The 14,469-nt window shown below is 42.7% G+C and overlaps 1 protein-coding gene across 3 annotated transcripts in view; it reads left to right on the plus strand.

The window, feature by feature from the left end:
• Positions 1-112: 112 nt before the first annotated feature.
• The window catches only part of hecw2b (HECT, C2 and WW domain containing E3 ubiquitin protein ligase 2b), a 51,284-nt gene continuing 36,927 nt past the window's right edge, over positions 113-14,469 (plus strand). For all 3 annotated transcript variants that reach the window (XM_068590190.1, XM_068590192.1, XM_068590191.1), the window contains exons 1-2: positions 113-631; positions 9,043-10,316. In XM_068590190.1, the coding sequence (XP_068446291.1) occupies positions 9,920-10,316 (397 nt within the window). In that variant the 5' untranslated portion in view covers positions 113-631; positions 9,043-9,919. The remainder of the gene's footprint in view (positions 632-9,042; positions 10,317-14,469) is intronic.

Raw genomic sequence — 14,469 nt, forward strand, 5'->3', positions numbered from 1 at the left:
CAGTTTGGAAAACCATGATCCATAACTGACCGAGCTCAGCAATCAAAATAACTGCTGCCCCCCCCCCCCCCCCCTCGGTTGGGGTGCAGCAGTTATTTTGATTGCTGAGCTCGGTCAGTATGGACTCCTTAACAACTAGGCCTGGCTTTTAAAACGGTTCTAACGGAAATATCTGTTTTCTAATCGGAATGCGGTCGCTGATTCTCTCGCACTCACGCACGCAAAGCGGCACGGAGTGCAGCGGAAATGAGGAGGCGGATGTGAAGCGGCCCAGACAAATAAATAAGATATGAATGCGTCTTTCCACCCGGCCTGGCAACATCACGGAGAAGTCAACGGCGCAGTGGAGTGAAAGACTTTGCAACCACGCTTCAAGAATAGGAATAATTCAATAAAACGACACAATTAACGGGAAGTTTGGCTTAGCTTAGACCTCGAGACTGGACTACCGAGGAGCAGCTCCGCTGCGCTCGGGCTGCAGAGCACCGGGTCCCGGCTTGGAAGCCGATGAAGAGTTGTGGTGGCCGGGCCGTATGGAGGTTCGTCGTCCATAACTAAACGACTTCTTGGGGGATTTCTTTTCTTCGTGCAGGTGTGGTGTTAAACGACGTTTAAAATCTTATTGGCAAAGGTAAGTCGTCTCGGATGGAATCACAGCATTAGAGTTTATTGTTGAACACAGGATGTTATGTGTGTATCTGGCAGCAGTCTACGTTGCCATCAAGCTTTTAATTGGATCCCCACGCGAGTGTATTTCATCACATTTTGTTTGTTTCACTCATCAGTCCACTGTGAAGGGCTGCCTTCAGCTTATTGTGAGCTGATGAAGTCGTGTTTTGATGCAACAGCGAGCGCATGAGCACAAATAAGGCCTCACAGACACAACAACAAAGACACAAATAAATCCACAGCATTACATGTTGCTGTCAAATTGACAAAAATGCCTTTTTGTAATGCAAAAAGCGACAAGTCAACAGTGATTTCAACCTGCTCGCTTACTCTGTTAAAGAATGTAAATCAGATTAGGGCTGTGTGCTCACACAATCAGATCAATAACGGGACAGCTCATTTCCTATTTCCTCTCTAATAGCTCCACGTAGCATCTGAAAACTAATTGTAATCTGTAATAAACCAGTTTTTATTTTTTTTATTTTATCCGGGTCAACTGTGTAGTTGCTTCATTGTTGCTGTGATCTCTTACTTTCTTTGCAATGCAGAAGTTTATCTCCAAAAAAGATTATGGGATCCATTATTTTGGCTGAACAAAGTCCCATTTTAGTGTGGATGGGTACCTCAGGCGTGATAAAGAAGTGTTTCTTCTGTAATGCAGGATAAAAGTCATGAAAGGGGGAACATGCATTGTTTTCCTCATTGACACTTAAACATGTTTCACTGTCTTGCTCAGGGTCACTTCAGTACAACACAACATCTATATGCTTCACCAACACTGCTGGCCCCTGGCATTGCACTCCTATAGAAGGGACATTCTCAAGTATCCTATGGCTATTTTTAACAACTACGTCTATTGACACGATATTTGATACAACTTTCATTATTGGTTTGTTCTGCTCTGTGCTTTGCCCTGAATTAAACCACCTGTTCTTTAAATGAGAAAATATCTTTACTAAAACTTTTCTTTTCTTCTTCTGATTCCATTTATTGATTGCTGTCAGGATTTAATGAGAATTTTGAGAAATATAAGAGAAATGTCAGTTTTTTTTCTACCCACTGGAATTGACAGAAAATATACATTGTGGCACTCCAGTGATTTTGTTGTTGCACTTGAAGACTGACAAAGCAGAGGATAATACATCCTGAAATTGAGTCTGGTTGAAGTCCCAAAGACACCTAGTTCTACATGTTCCATATTGCAACCCAGTTTTTTTTTCAGTAAATCAAAATGGTCACTTCTTTCAAAGTTCCCAGTTTGCTTTAAAACCTAACTGCTAGTTTTTGCATAGGTATGTCAGCAAATGAAACGTCTTCAGCACTATCATGTCTGTAACATTGGATCGGGGACTTGGTCCTGCACAAAGTTAGAGGCAAGAGTGCACTGAAACAAACAACCCACTGGTGCAGAGGAATGTGATGGGCGTGTTGGGGACAGGAAGCTCTCGCCTTCTGAATGGTCCTCCTCATTGTTCTCCAAGCACGCTACAGCTATTTTAGGTGTGTGTGTGTGTGTGTGTGTGTCTATGTGTGTGTCTGTGTGTGTCTGTGTGTGTGTGTGGTCCTCATTGTACAAGCGTCTTCCAGAGAGACCTTTTATTTGTTGTCTATATTGCACAACACCGCCTAACACCACATCGCTATTTGGGCAATTAGTACACATCATTTATTGTCATCTCTTCAGGGAGCCACTTTGAGATTTAATGAGGTTGATATGACAATTTTTTTCTCATTACATCTTAATCTTTCCAAGTGCAGCTTTAAGCTCTGACACTTATATTATTCAGTCATGTAGCATTGTCTGCACGGACTGTCCCACCTAGAAGAATAACAGCAGTATTTTGGTTTCAGTGAAAGTTTTAGAGTTAGAGAGATGAAATACATTTAGGTTTTATAGGAAATACTTGAATGTGCACACTCTTCCTTTGTCTTAGCGTGGGATGAAAGTAATGCCAAATCAAACACAGGTTTTGGACGTACGCAAATTACTTCAAGTGCGTACCACCACCTGCTGTGGTGCTTGATATCAGCGTCTGTTTTCACTGGGTTGTGTGTATATTTAGTCACAAAGTCTCACCATTTATAAATAACCTGCAAACTTGAAGCTGCTGCCAATGGATAGAGTGCCCTAATCTCATACAGTACAGTGTAAGATTTCAAGTATGGGGGCCAACACGGACAAACACAAGACTTTTTATTTCATATGAATGTCACTTTGCAGGTCCAAAATAATTTGGTCTTGAGTATTAGTTTAAATGAAACTTGTCATGACAAAAAAAAACAAATAAATGTACAAATTCTACCTTTGCCACAGCTAATGCTATTATTTGTGCTTTTCATAATAACAATAATAACGGTAGTAATAACAAGATCATAGAGAGTGATGGCCATATGCCGACCCATCTGGGACATGCTAACCTTCATGTTCGAATTACATTTGCAGGAAGAAAACGCCTAAATAAAACCCAAAGTAAATTGCAAGCTGTACTTGAACCATTTGGCGTAAATTCATGGTCTTGGTATCTTTTGAAAGAAAAAACTTTTAAGCTTTTTCACCTCAATAGTCTCAATCACTTTTAGTTATATAAGTTTGAAAATTATAAATATAAGATTTTTATTTCCGCCTAAACATTTATCGGCAAAATACATGCCTGCAAGATGACTATAATTGGGACTTAAGAACTAAACAACACAATGGGACCATAGCCCGAAGCCTTATTCAGTCTAATCTAAAAGAAGATCCGTAAATTGCAGAAAATCTATATTTTACACATGTTTTTCTAATGAATTTCTAATGGAAAAATGCCTAGATATTCATTAGAAAAACATTAATTATGTACTTAATGAAAAGGCTTAAAGTCTTGCAAACTTATAAAGGTACTATTTATATTTACTATAAATACTTATATTAAAAATGCTCACACAGAGAAAATGAAATATAAATGCATTTTCATACTTATTCAATGAGGTATTATGGGTCACCAGCTTCATTCTGCTCTCAAGACTCGTTGAGCCTGTTTTGCAAACCCCCACCCCAACTCATTTATATACAAAATTTACGCAAGATCATTGGCTATACGAAACGCCTGTCATAAGAGCTGTAGCACATGACGGGCTTGTAGTCATCATGATCATCTTCTGCTTGTCAGCAGAAAAAAGAGACGCTCTTTGAGTTTATTTGTCATTTTAGAGAAAATCATGAATTTGGCGTTTGCCTTTTCTCACTTTTGAAGTGGAGCGGGCACGCGCAGTTATCCTGAGGACTGACGTCTGGTAAGAATGACTGAGACCGGTTTAGGGAGGATCCATTTTTGTGGAACCGACATATCCTGTAGTTAATCATTTCATTAGGTTAAGCTGGATAATAGGACATTTGGAGAACGTCAGGCTCGGGGGTTTCGAGATCGCCTCTCTGTTATTCGCAGATGATGTGGTCCTGTTCCTCCTCGGACCGTGAGCTGCAGCATTCACTGGGGCCTTTTTCAGCGTAACCTACAGATCTGAGGCCATAGTGCTCTGCCGGAGACCGGTGGATTGCTCCCTCCCGGTGGGGACGGATGTCTACCGCAAGCAAAGGAGTTCATGAGCAACAGTAAGATGGAGTAGGCCCCCCACCCAAACATTTTGTTGAGGGTGGGAGGGCGACAGACGACAAACAGCTGTGTGGCGGGAGTTAAGACCGAAATGAGTGACAGTCACGCTCAATGCGTGACACTTCAGAGCCCTGCAACTCTGATCAAAACATAAACTAGGGATTATTAAATCACTTCAAGTGATTACATATGTATTAACCGACAATGTATGTTTTGTATACCATTTTCTCCGGAACTCATATATATTTACTTTAACATTTCACATTGTTTTTTTCACTTCAGTTAACTGTATTGGTCATACAAAAATGTTTTATAATGTTAAACACAAACGTACGTCAGTGTCAGCTGCAGCTGACAACCCTACTTAGAGAAGACCGGACCCGGCGGGACGTGGGCTGTTACCGTCCCCGGACCCGGCGGGACACGGGCCGTTACCGGCACATCAACCTCACACCGGCGGCTAAGGGGTCTTCAGACTGGCCCCATTCCCGGCCTCACACCGCCACTTTTCTTTTCAAAAAGTCGGTGAGCACCTTACCAGCAAAGCCACCGGACTTCAGTGTGCAGGAGAAGCTGCCGGTGGTCGCTTCCTATCGCCGTGCATAATATGGCAAACAGGTGCAATGGACGACTTTTGATGAAATTTACTGTTCCCACTGCTTCATTCAAAACCGCCTTTAATTCCGCAGGCATCGTCTTTGTTGCCAGTGTAAGATATTGTATTGTGTTTCCGGGGCTTTTATTTTGAAGGAAGAAAACGGAAGAAGAAGTGCGCAGAAATGTTGGTGGTGAAAAAGGGATAACTTGAATAAGTAAGTTGCCGGCTTGGCTGACGACGTGTTATTATTTTATTAATACCACCCAGTATAAGCTCAAAAAGAACCCTCTGTTACACCAGTAAAATAATAACACGTCATTTAAATTATTAATATTTTTATATTAATTTTAAACTTTTCAAAATTGAAAATTGAAAACGTTTTATTTATTTATAAATAACCTCTTGCGGCCCACCTGCAGTAATTTCGCGGCCCACAGTTTGGGAACCGCTGGAGTAGGACATTGATAGGCAGGTTGGTGTGGCTGCATCAGTACTGCCGTGGATAGAAGCAGCCAAAACTTGTTTTCTCTGTAGGGTGGCCAGGCTCAGCCTTAGATGAGGGAACTTTGAGTTGAGGCTCTACTCCTTCGTGTTGAAAGAAGTCAGCTGAGGTCATTCGGGCATCTAATTTGGATGCCTCGTACCGGAGTTTTTCCAGTCAGGCCAAACTGGGAGGAGACTCCAGGAAGACCCAGAACACCCTGGAGGGATTATATTTCCCAGCTGGCCTGGGAACACCTCGAGATTCCCCTAAATAAGCTGGGATATGTTGCGGGTGAGAGGGAAGCCTGGGTCAGCCTCCTGGGCCCGCTGCCACTGCGGCCTTGAGCCCGGATAAGCGGATGAAAATTTTTGAATGGATGGATTTATGCCCCCAAAACCTGAGTCCAGCTTCAGATTGAAGCTGTGTGGTAATGCAGAGGATTAGACGAGGCATTCTGACAACCATAAATCCCCTCCATGCTCTGTTTTAATCCTACTGCTATATCATGGAAACTTCTCGTGTGTGTATAGGTATTTCTGAATATTTTTTTAAAGACAAGAGATAGCTGTCTGTTTTTGTCATTTCAGTCCAAGAATGGAGTTAGCTGTGTTTTTCTTAAGCAATAAGGAGCTCCAGGCAGCGCTGTATCGTCAATAATGTACTGTTCAAGAGTGTTTTTAGGCCCGACGCACAGCTTTTATAACACAGTTACCAGCGACATTATAAATAGTAATAATAGCTGCCTTTTTTAGCACCAAAAAGTTGTAGCCACCAAACGTTATGTATCGTATTTCAGTAGCTTAGAGAAAATAGTCCTGTATGTTTGGCGGTTGCATAGCCTGCATAAGGGACACACACTGGGTCTCTAAAACTGACTACCTGGTGATGACGCTGAGAGAACTTGCCTCACGTCAGAAAATTACCAACAGTGAAATCATCACTATGTTTTTGGTTTTACGCGCTCTCCCCGCTATTAGTCTGCTCTCAGAGCGTTATCTGCTATGCTCTCCTCTTCTGATTGTAAGCCGTATCAACATGTGGAACAGGGACCACAAGTACATTATTCACCGCTGACATTCTCATCAAAAGTCATTCCCCCCAAAATATCAAAATTCACATGAAACATGTGTAAGCTATTATATTGTGTCCGTAAACAGCTGGGACTTTTATTGTGGAGAGGGAAACGGAAGAAGAGGAGAGGAGGATTTGTTCGAGTGAAAAGGGAGACAAGAATAAAGTGGTTGCCGTCTTGTCTTACCTAACGGAGTAGTATGTTGTTATTTTATTTTTATTAAACGTAGTATAGTAAAGTATAGGCGGAAGAGAAACCCTTGGCTACACATGCTTGGTAACTGTCAAGCATGAAATGATGACTCACGGTCGCGCAAGTGTGTGTGTGTGTGAAATGTGTCAGGATTTTTGAGTTTTCTTAAGCTGTAAGCCATAATCAGCAATATTAAAAGAATAAAAGGCTTGCAATATTTCAGTTGATTTGTAATGAATCCAGAATGCATGACATTTTTGTTTTTTTAATTGCATTACAGAAAATAAAGAACTTTATCACAATATTCTAATTTTCTGAGACAGTCCTGTGTGTGTGCGTGTATGTGTGTGTGTATATATATATATATATATATATATATATGTATATGTATATATATATGTATATGTATATATATATATATATGTATATGTATATATATATATATATATATATATATATATATGTATATATATATATATATATATGTGTGTATGTGTGTGTGTGTGTATATATGTGTGTGTGTGTGTGTATATATATGTGTATATATATAATATATATATATATATATATATATAATATATATATATATATATATATTATATATATATATATGTATATGTATATGTGTACTGCATCAGTCAGTGTTGTTTTTATAGTGTGTTGCTCTTATCCCCAGTGGTGGCTAAACAATCAGTTATGCAGGTTTAACTTGGAACATTTGAGAAATTGAAATCCTCCAGATATATAACCTTTGTCTCTTTTTTTCCCTTCTTCTTCAATCTATTATTTTAGTCTGTCTCTTTCTCCAACCTCCAGCTCTCTATCAGCATCACGATGCACAGCTAATTTAGGAGTTTCATGCTTGTGTGTGAATGCACATTAATTTAGTCTTCAAATGGCGAAGAAGGATAGAGGGGAGGATGGGAGAGGATGGAGGAGAGTGGCCACCGATTTGTAGGTCAGACAAGACTGGTTTGGTGTAACCACCTCTAACCGTAGAGAGAGGACAAAGAGGTGTGTGTGCGTGCATGCTTATGTGTGTTGATTGCCAGGATATGGTTTTATTTGTATCCATCCAAGTGTAATTGAACCTGTTAACCTCTGATAGCTGTGTGGAAACATCTTTACAAGCTCATTATGTGGCTGACAAAAAGGCCTACCTTTTGTGTTTAAAGTCATTAAAGGTGGTATCAAAGTGATACAAAATTAATTAATTAATATTAATATTATTAATAAAATTAATATTACTGTATTATATAAAGGCTACAATTGTAATGATGTATTAATGTTGGTCAAAACCCTCTGGGGTCTGAGGTCATTTTCTCGATAAAACATTTTCGATTTTTTTCGAATTCGCTATTTAAAAGCACTTTCATATTAGATGTATATGTGTTGCATCAAACGCAGAACAATCTCAGCTCTCTATATAATGACCATTGTCCTAAGGCACAAGTCTAAAATGATAATATGGCTTAGGTTCACAAAAGCAGTGGAATATATGAATACAATGGTAGATACATTTAAATACATGTCTAATAACAAATGTAATTTTTTTTTAGTAGAAGTGTTCATGTTGTGGTGGACCAGTGTTGCTCTTGCGTCCTGAGCATTACTCTGCAAGATCTGATACTACTTTCACCAAAATGAGAGAGGAAACTGAGATAAAATAGGACTGAGAAATGACTTCATACTACTGACCAAGCTTCATGGGGTGTGTGCAAATGAAATTAATATAACAGTTTTTGTTTACAAACTAAATATTTGTGTGGCTTCAGCCGCACGGGGTCAGAGAACACTTTATGTTCTTCTGCAGGTATATAATTATTCTTCTTATAGCCAAAACTTTGGACCATATCTCCTCCCGCAGCGTTGCCAGCACATGCGTCAAAACACATCAAAACGTGCGGCTTGCATCGGGAATCCTGAGCTATGACTTTTAAGAGATTCGACCGGCCGTTTTCCTGAAAAATGCGAAAAACGGCGAGAAATTATCCGACTGACTTTGAATGTGATTTCGAAGTAAAGAGAGCAAAAAAAACACTCATCTTTGTGCCCATAGTGCCTATGTTAAATGAATATAATTCAAGTAAATGACAGTGGGTCTACAACAGCCATGCGCATTTCAGCAACTGCATGTTGGCGAAACCTTCACTGTTATACCGTATAGTAGTTTACTACTTTACTTGCATGGAAAATGACCCACGCTTCCAGTGACTTAAAAAATGAAGAGATATGTAACAAATTGAAATTACTAAAGGAGAATAGTTACTATTACAATTATTTTTATTAAAGTAAAAGTTACAATTTGCCCTACTGCATGCAACCTACTACCACAAAATACTGACCATCATTCTTATTCTTGTCCCCCTTGTCTTCCTCTTTTCCCTTCTACATTACTTTCTCTTTCTCTGTGTCTCTCTCACTCTCCATATAGGTCTTCAATCTTCCTTCACACCTCTCCTCCCCATGGATCATTTGAATGCCCTGTCATCCTCCCATCCTCTCCAGACAGACCAGCAGATGGATTCCTGGATCGCCTTTCTTCCTTAATTTCTGCCCATCTCCCAACTCCACCACGTTCCTATGTCATAATGGATACCTGGATGGTTTATAAAGTCCTTTAGGGCCCTATAGCGATACATTTCTGCTCTTGACACCTTAGTGTTTGTCAGAATGAATATGGTGTCTTAAGGTGTTAAGAGAGATGAATCAGCATCAACATTTACAGTGGTAACGGGATATCCATGACAAATCTGAGAAAAAGAGAGATAGGTTCAAACTGCCTCGTAAAACCATGAATTACGGCTGGTGGAATCTGGGAACTCTGACGTGCCTTGTCTAAGGGACTGGGACAAAGGAATGTTCTTTAAGACCCCAAACCCTTTTTTGTTTTGTTTGTTTGGACACTGCGCTGTTCTTGTGATCACTCCATTCATCCTTCTGTACCTCCATACATCCTCCTTGTCTCCAGTCCTCTTTATTTAAACTTTCCAGCTATTTATTGCTTCTTAAGTTTGGTCTCAAGGTGCACTTTAAGCTACGTGTCTCTTTCCTTTCTTTCTTCACCTTCCCTCTTTTGTTCTTTGGCTTGCACATCTGACCTCCACCATTCACCCCTCTCTCACGGCCGTCTTCCCACCTTGCCCTCACCCCTCGTAATCGTCCACCTGCCTTTCCACCTCCTCTGCCCCTCCCACCACCATCACCATCATCATCACCCTAAGCCCCACTCACACCACCATCACCAGCTCTCTTCTTCTCCTCCTTGCTTCCTGCACCCTACCTTACTTCCTTCATCTTCCACGGAAACTATGGCAATGGCTGCCACTGCCTCCTCCTCTCCATCATCCCCGTCGTCCTCATCATCGGTCGACGGCAGCGCCCGGGAGCACCTCCTGGCGGTGCGTCGGCGCACCCCACACACCCGGCAGTACACGATTGGTCCCGATAACCTCCGCAGCTTGTCGGTGCAGGGCACAGCCGGGGAAGTCAGTGCCTCCTCCACTACATCATCAGGGAGCCAACCAGAAACAGTGGGAGTTGGGCTACAGCGGGCCAATAGCGACACAGACCTGGTGACATCAGACAGTCGCTCATCACTTGCGGCGTCTACATACCAGCTGACTCTAGGCCACAGCCACCTGGTAATCTCCTGGGACATCAAGGAGGAAGTGGATGCCACCGACTGGATCGGCTTGTACCACATCGGTGAGCAAACGAAAGAAAGGCTTTTTTTAGTCAAGGCAAACTAATTCTTCAAATTGAACAATATATCACTGTTTACAGTATACTATAATATAAATAATAGAAAACACTTGACTTCAAACTACAGCTTCAAACTTTTTAACTTCAAACTATGAACAATATATAAACTGTAACAACAGTTTACAGTATACTTGAATAAATATAAATACATACAAAACACACACACACACACAATACAAATGTGAAAGAACAGACACAAGCATCAGGTGCAGTCATAGTTTGCAACAGAACTCCACTCAGAAACTGTTGGATTCTACAAACTCTGCTGCTGTACTAGACTACATGTCATCATTAATATCAACGGGGAGAGCTTTTCTGAACCAAACGAAGCTGCTCTTGAATTCGGCAAACACCAAATGAACCGAGGAACAAACAGGTCTGATAATAATCTCCCCTTGTGACGGCTTGGAGCGTTTCTCATGCAGCGCTCCCAGCCAATGTTCTTGCCGGTCAGCTGCGGTTCCTGCGCTCTGACGTTGACCTCCATCGGGGAAACAGACGTTTCTAGTGGAAAGTTTAGAGTTTGTAGTTCAGGAGTCTTTCCTCTCTCTATAAACTGCAGCTTTCTTGTCCAAATTCCAACGTTTAAAACAGACGTTTCCTCAACCGGTTGGAGAAAACAAAGTGTTACTCTCTCGGAGTTCGGCTCTTCTTCTTTACGCAAAATAATTTTGCTGTATTTGCTGCACATCGCGTTGTTCAAATCTTTTTTTGCGAAATACAGTCACACTTTTGACCGTTTACATAGCAACATTTTCTCTGACACATTGGCATCAGTTCTATTTCATCCTTTCTGACCACCAGAGGCAGTGTTTTACACTGAATATATTCCATCTCGCGAATGTGCAGGTTGAGTATTTAGAACAACAAAGTCACTGTGACCTCGGATGACCCCCAGCCAGGTGTAACTTCCAGCGTCATCCTTTTTCATCTTCTTGCTACACAGGCTAACTATTATGTTAGCATCAACTAATAGCTGAACTTGTATATGATTAAAGAGCTTGTCACTTGCAGCTACTGGTCGGAGTTGCAGATCTCTTGCCCTCTTAGGAGAAAGCGGTGCACCTTTTACGTTAAGACCATCGAGCCGCACAGCGTATCTATCTTCGGTCATCACCAGGTTGGTTACCTTCACACCATGAACCATCACCACGCCACTCAGGTCAACTGGTGGGACACTACCGAGGTTAAGTCGATGAAGGTACTGACAGTGTGTACATTAACGTCGGTAAACATCTACATATCTGAGTGTCCCCACTCAGACTAACAAAGACCACGCTAGTTCTCACAGCTACCAGACTAGTTGTGAGTAGCCTCGCTAGAGACGCCCCTCTCACTAGACAGACCATGTCTGACCTGTTTTCACAGCACTGGTCCCCATAGTAGCACAGTGTTAGCACTGAAGCTACTGCTGGGACACCAATAATCACAGCTACCGTACTAGTCACACCTACTATACTAGCGAGGAGAGTGTTCTTGCTCCCCTCACCTAGACAGACTGTGCTTGACCTGTTTCCACAGGACCGGTTTCCCCACTAGCTCAGTGTTCTTGGTGAAGCCTACTGGTAGGACACCAATAATCACAGCTACTGTACTTGTCAAGTTCTTGGTGCTGGGTTAGTTCATTTCCCCACCTGAAAGGGATTGACCCATCTCCTCAAATTTAACTAAATTCCACTCCAATGAAAAAACAACTTAACCTAAATAAAATAGAAAAAAAAACATTTCAGCAAACACTCTTTCCATATGTAATCAAACACCCGTGCATTCAGCCTACGCACAAGCGACATTCACCGCATCAAGTCCCCAGCTGTGCCTCCACCAACATGTCAACAAATAATTAATGCTAACGCGTGTGAATGGGCTGCAGAGGCGGCGCAGTCCAGCGTTCATGTCAATCAAACCGGTGGTGATCACCAACAAAGTCTGTCACTCTTACGTGCTGCCTCTCCGTATCTGCAGAGTTGTCTTTGTCTTTGCACAGTGTCCCAATTCTCACACTGTCTGGTGCCCCTTTTTTAACCTGCCCTGCAGTTAGTTCCGGTGCCTATAGCTCCACCCCATTTCCAGATCGTCTGCATTAATATTTCTATTTGCTCTGTTTATTATCTAGTCTACGATTATTTATCTCCATCTGATTTCTTTATTAATTTACATTTACTTTCCTCCACATTCTTCCTTTCTTTTTAATATATATATATATATTCACAGTACTATTAAAGAGAGTGTTCCCTCTCCTAGACATACAGTGCCTGGCTTGTTTCCACAGTAGCACAGTGCTCTTGCTGAAGCTTACTGGTAGGACACCAATAATCACAGCTACTGTACTAGTGAAGAGAGTGCTCTCGCTCCCCTCTCCTAGACAGACCGTGTGTCTGACCTGTCCCTACAGGACCGGTTTTCACAGTAGCAGATGCTCTCGTTTGGCTTACTGCTAGGACACCAGTAATTACCGCTACCATACTAGGGAGGAGAGTGTCCTCACTCCCTGTGGGACCTGTATGGCCCCTGTCCAGCCCGAAAACGACCACGACCTTTTCTCCTTGTCTTGGCCTTGAGCCCTGAGATAGGGTCATTTGGAGAATCTGTGCATGAACATTAAAGGCCGCTAGGTTGGTCGTTGTGAAGATTGACCTCCCCCTGTCAGAGCAACCGGCCCAATCTATGAGTTTCAGATACTAGCTCTTGGGAGTCGCAGGGGCTCCTCCCAAAAGGGGCTAGATCCGGCATGCTGGCTTCCAGAGTAAATTCTAAAGTGAATCCGGTGACCACTGGACTAGCTCAGATGAAGTCGCTTCTCCTGAACAGTGGCAGTCTCTTTAAGCCTAGCTTCTGTCCCTCAGCCCATAGGCCCTCAGAAGGGACAGATGGCACCTCCAGGGGATCTGTCATTTGCAGAGCACTGGCATACCAGCAGTTGGACTTATGTCAGAGGACTTTCCTCAGGCATGTTCCCGCCCCTGCCACCTTTTTCTATCCCTCTTTACTGAGGAATATCCAAAAAAATGGCCCTGGTGCCATATCCAGAGGAGACTGGTTCTGTCAACATTAAGGATGCCTAAGTTTAAGTTACGATTGTGCCTCATCACAAACGGTTCCTTTTTTGGCCTTCCAAGGCCACTGTTTTTGGTTCAGGGTGCTTCCGTTTGAATTCTACCCCTACTCACAAGTATTCAAAAGGTGTGTCTCTGCTGCACAAGGAGTGAAAATATTGCCTTACCTGGCGATTGGCTAATCTGTGCGCAATCCCGGTTTTCAGGCTCCACAGAACACTGCTCGCCTTTTCTTGTAGGTGGCCCTGTGGGGTCTCAGGGTGAGACCCCACAGAACTCTGTGCAGCTGAGCAGCTGCACACAGCCAGTTAAGAGGACTATTTGGAATGCCAGACCGCCATCTATCGGTCTACAATACAAATGTAGACCGAGGCGGTTTTCCGACTGGTGTGTGGTTTACAAGGACTCAGTACAGTGCCCCGCGCTGACTGTACTGGAGTTTCTGCAGTCCCTCCTAGATGAGGGCCGGTCTCCCTCTACCCTGAGGATGTACATAGCTGCTCATGGCAGCATGCTAAAGTCAACAATGACATGGTATTGAGCCACAGGCTGTTGTTCTTTAATAGGGTGCTCATGGGACGTGTCTGTGATACTGGACGCCCTATGTTTGCCTCTTGAAACCTCGACAGAGCTGACATGACTGTCGGCAAAGGCTGTTTTTCTCCTTGCCATCACTTCAGCATGCGAGGAGGTGCCATTTTGGTGAGTGAATCCTGTCTGAGGTGGAACTCAGATGGCTCAGGTGCCACACTATAACGTAATGTAGCATTTTCTCCCAGAGGTGCTGGAATGCTTGTATCTCAACCAGCCTATCCAGCTTGCACAATTCCCCCTCCCCCTCCCTCCACTCCCCCCCAAGCTTGTACTTGGCTTCGGTGCCGCTTCGGTGCCGAGTGCCTATGTCAAGGCCACATGCATACGGCAGTTGGAGCAGTTTTTGTCTATTATGACGGACCAAAGAAGGGTTGTGCCCTTTCTAAACAGCGCCTGCCCCAATGGATAGTGGAGGGCTTTGCCTGTGTGCATACAGAGAGAACGGCCGT

Source organism: Clinocottus analis, unplaced genomic scaffold (assembly GCF_023055335.1).
Source record: "Clinocottus analis isolate CAN_PGR_092001 unplaced genomic scaffold, fCliAna1.0.p SCAF_24, whole genome shotgun sequence".
NCBI classification, from domain to species: domain Eukaryota; kingdom Metazoa; phylum Chordata; class Actinopteri; order Perciformes; family Cottidae; genus Clinocottus; species Clinocottus analis.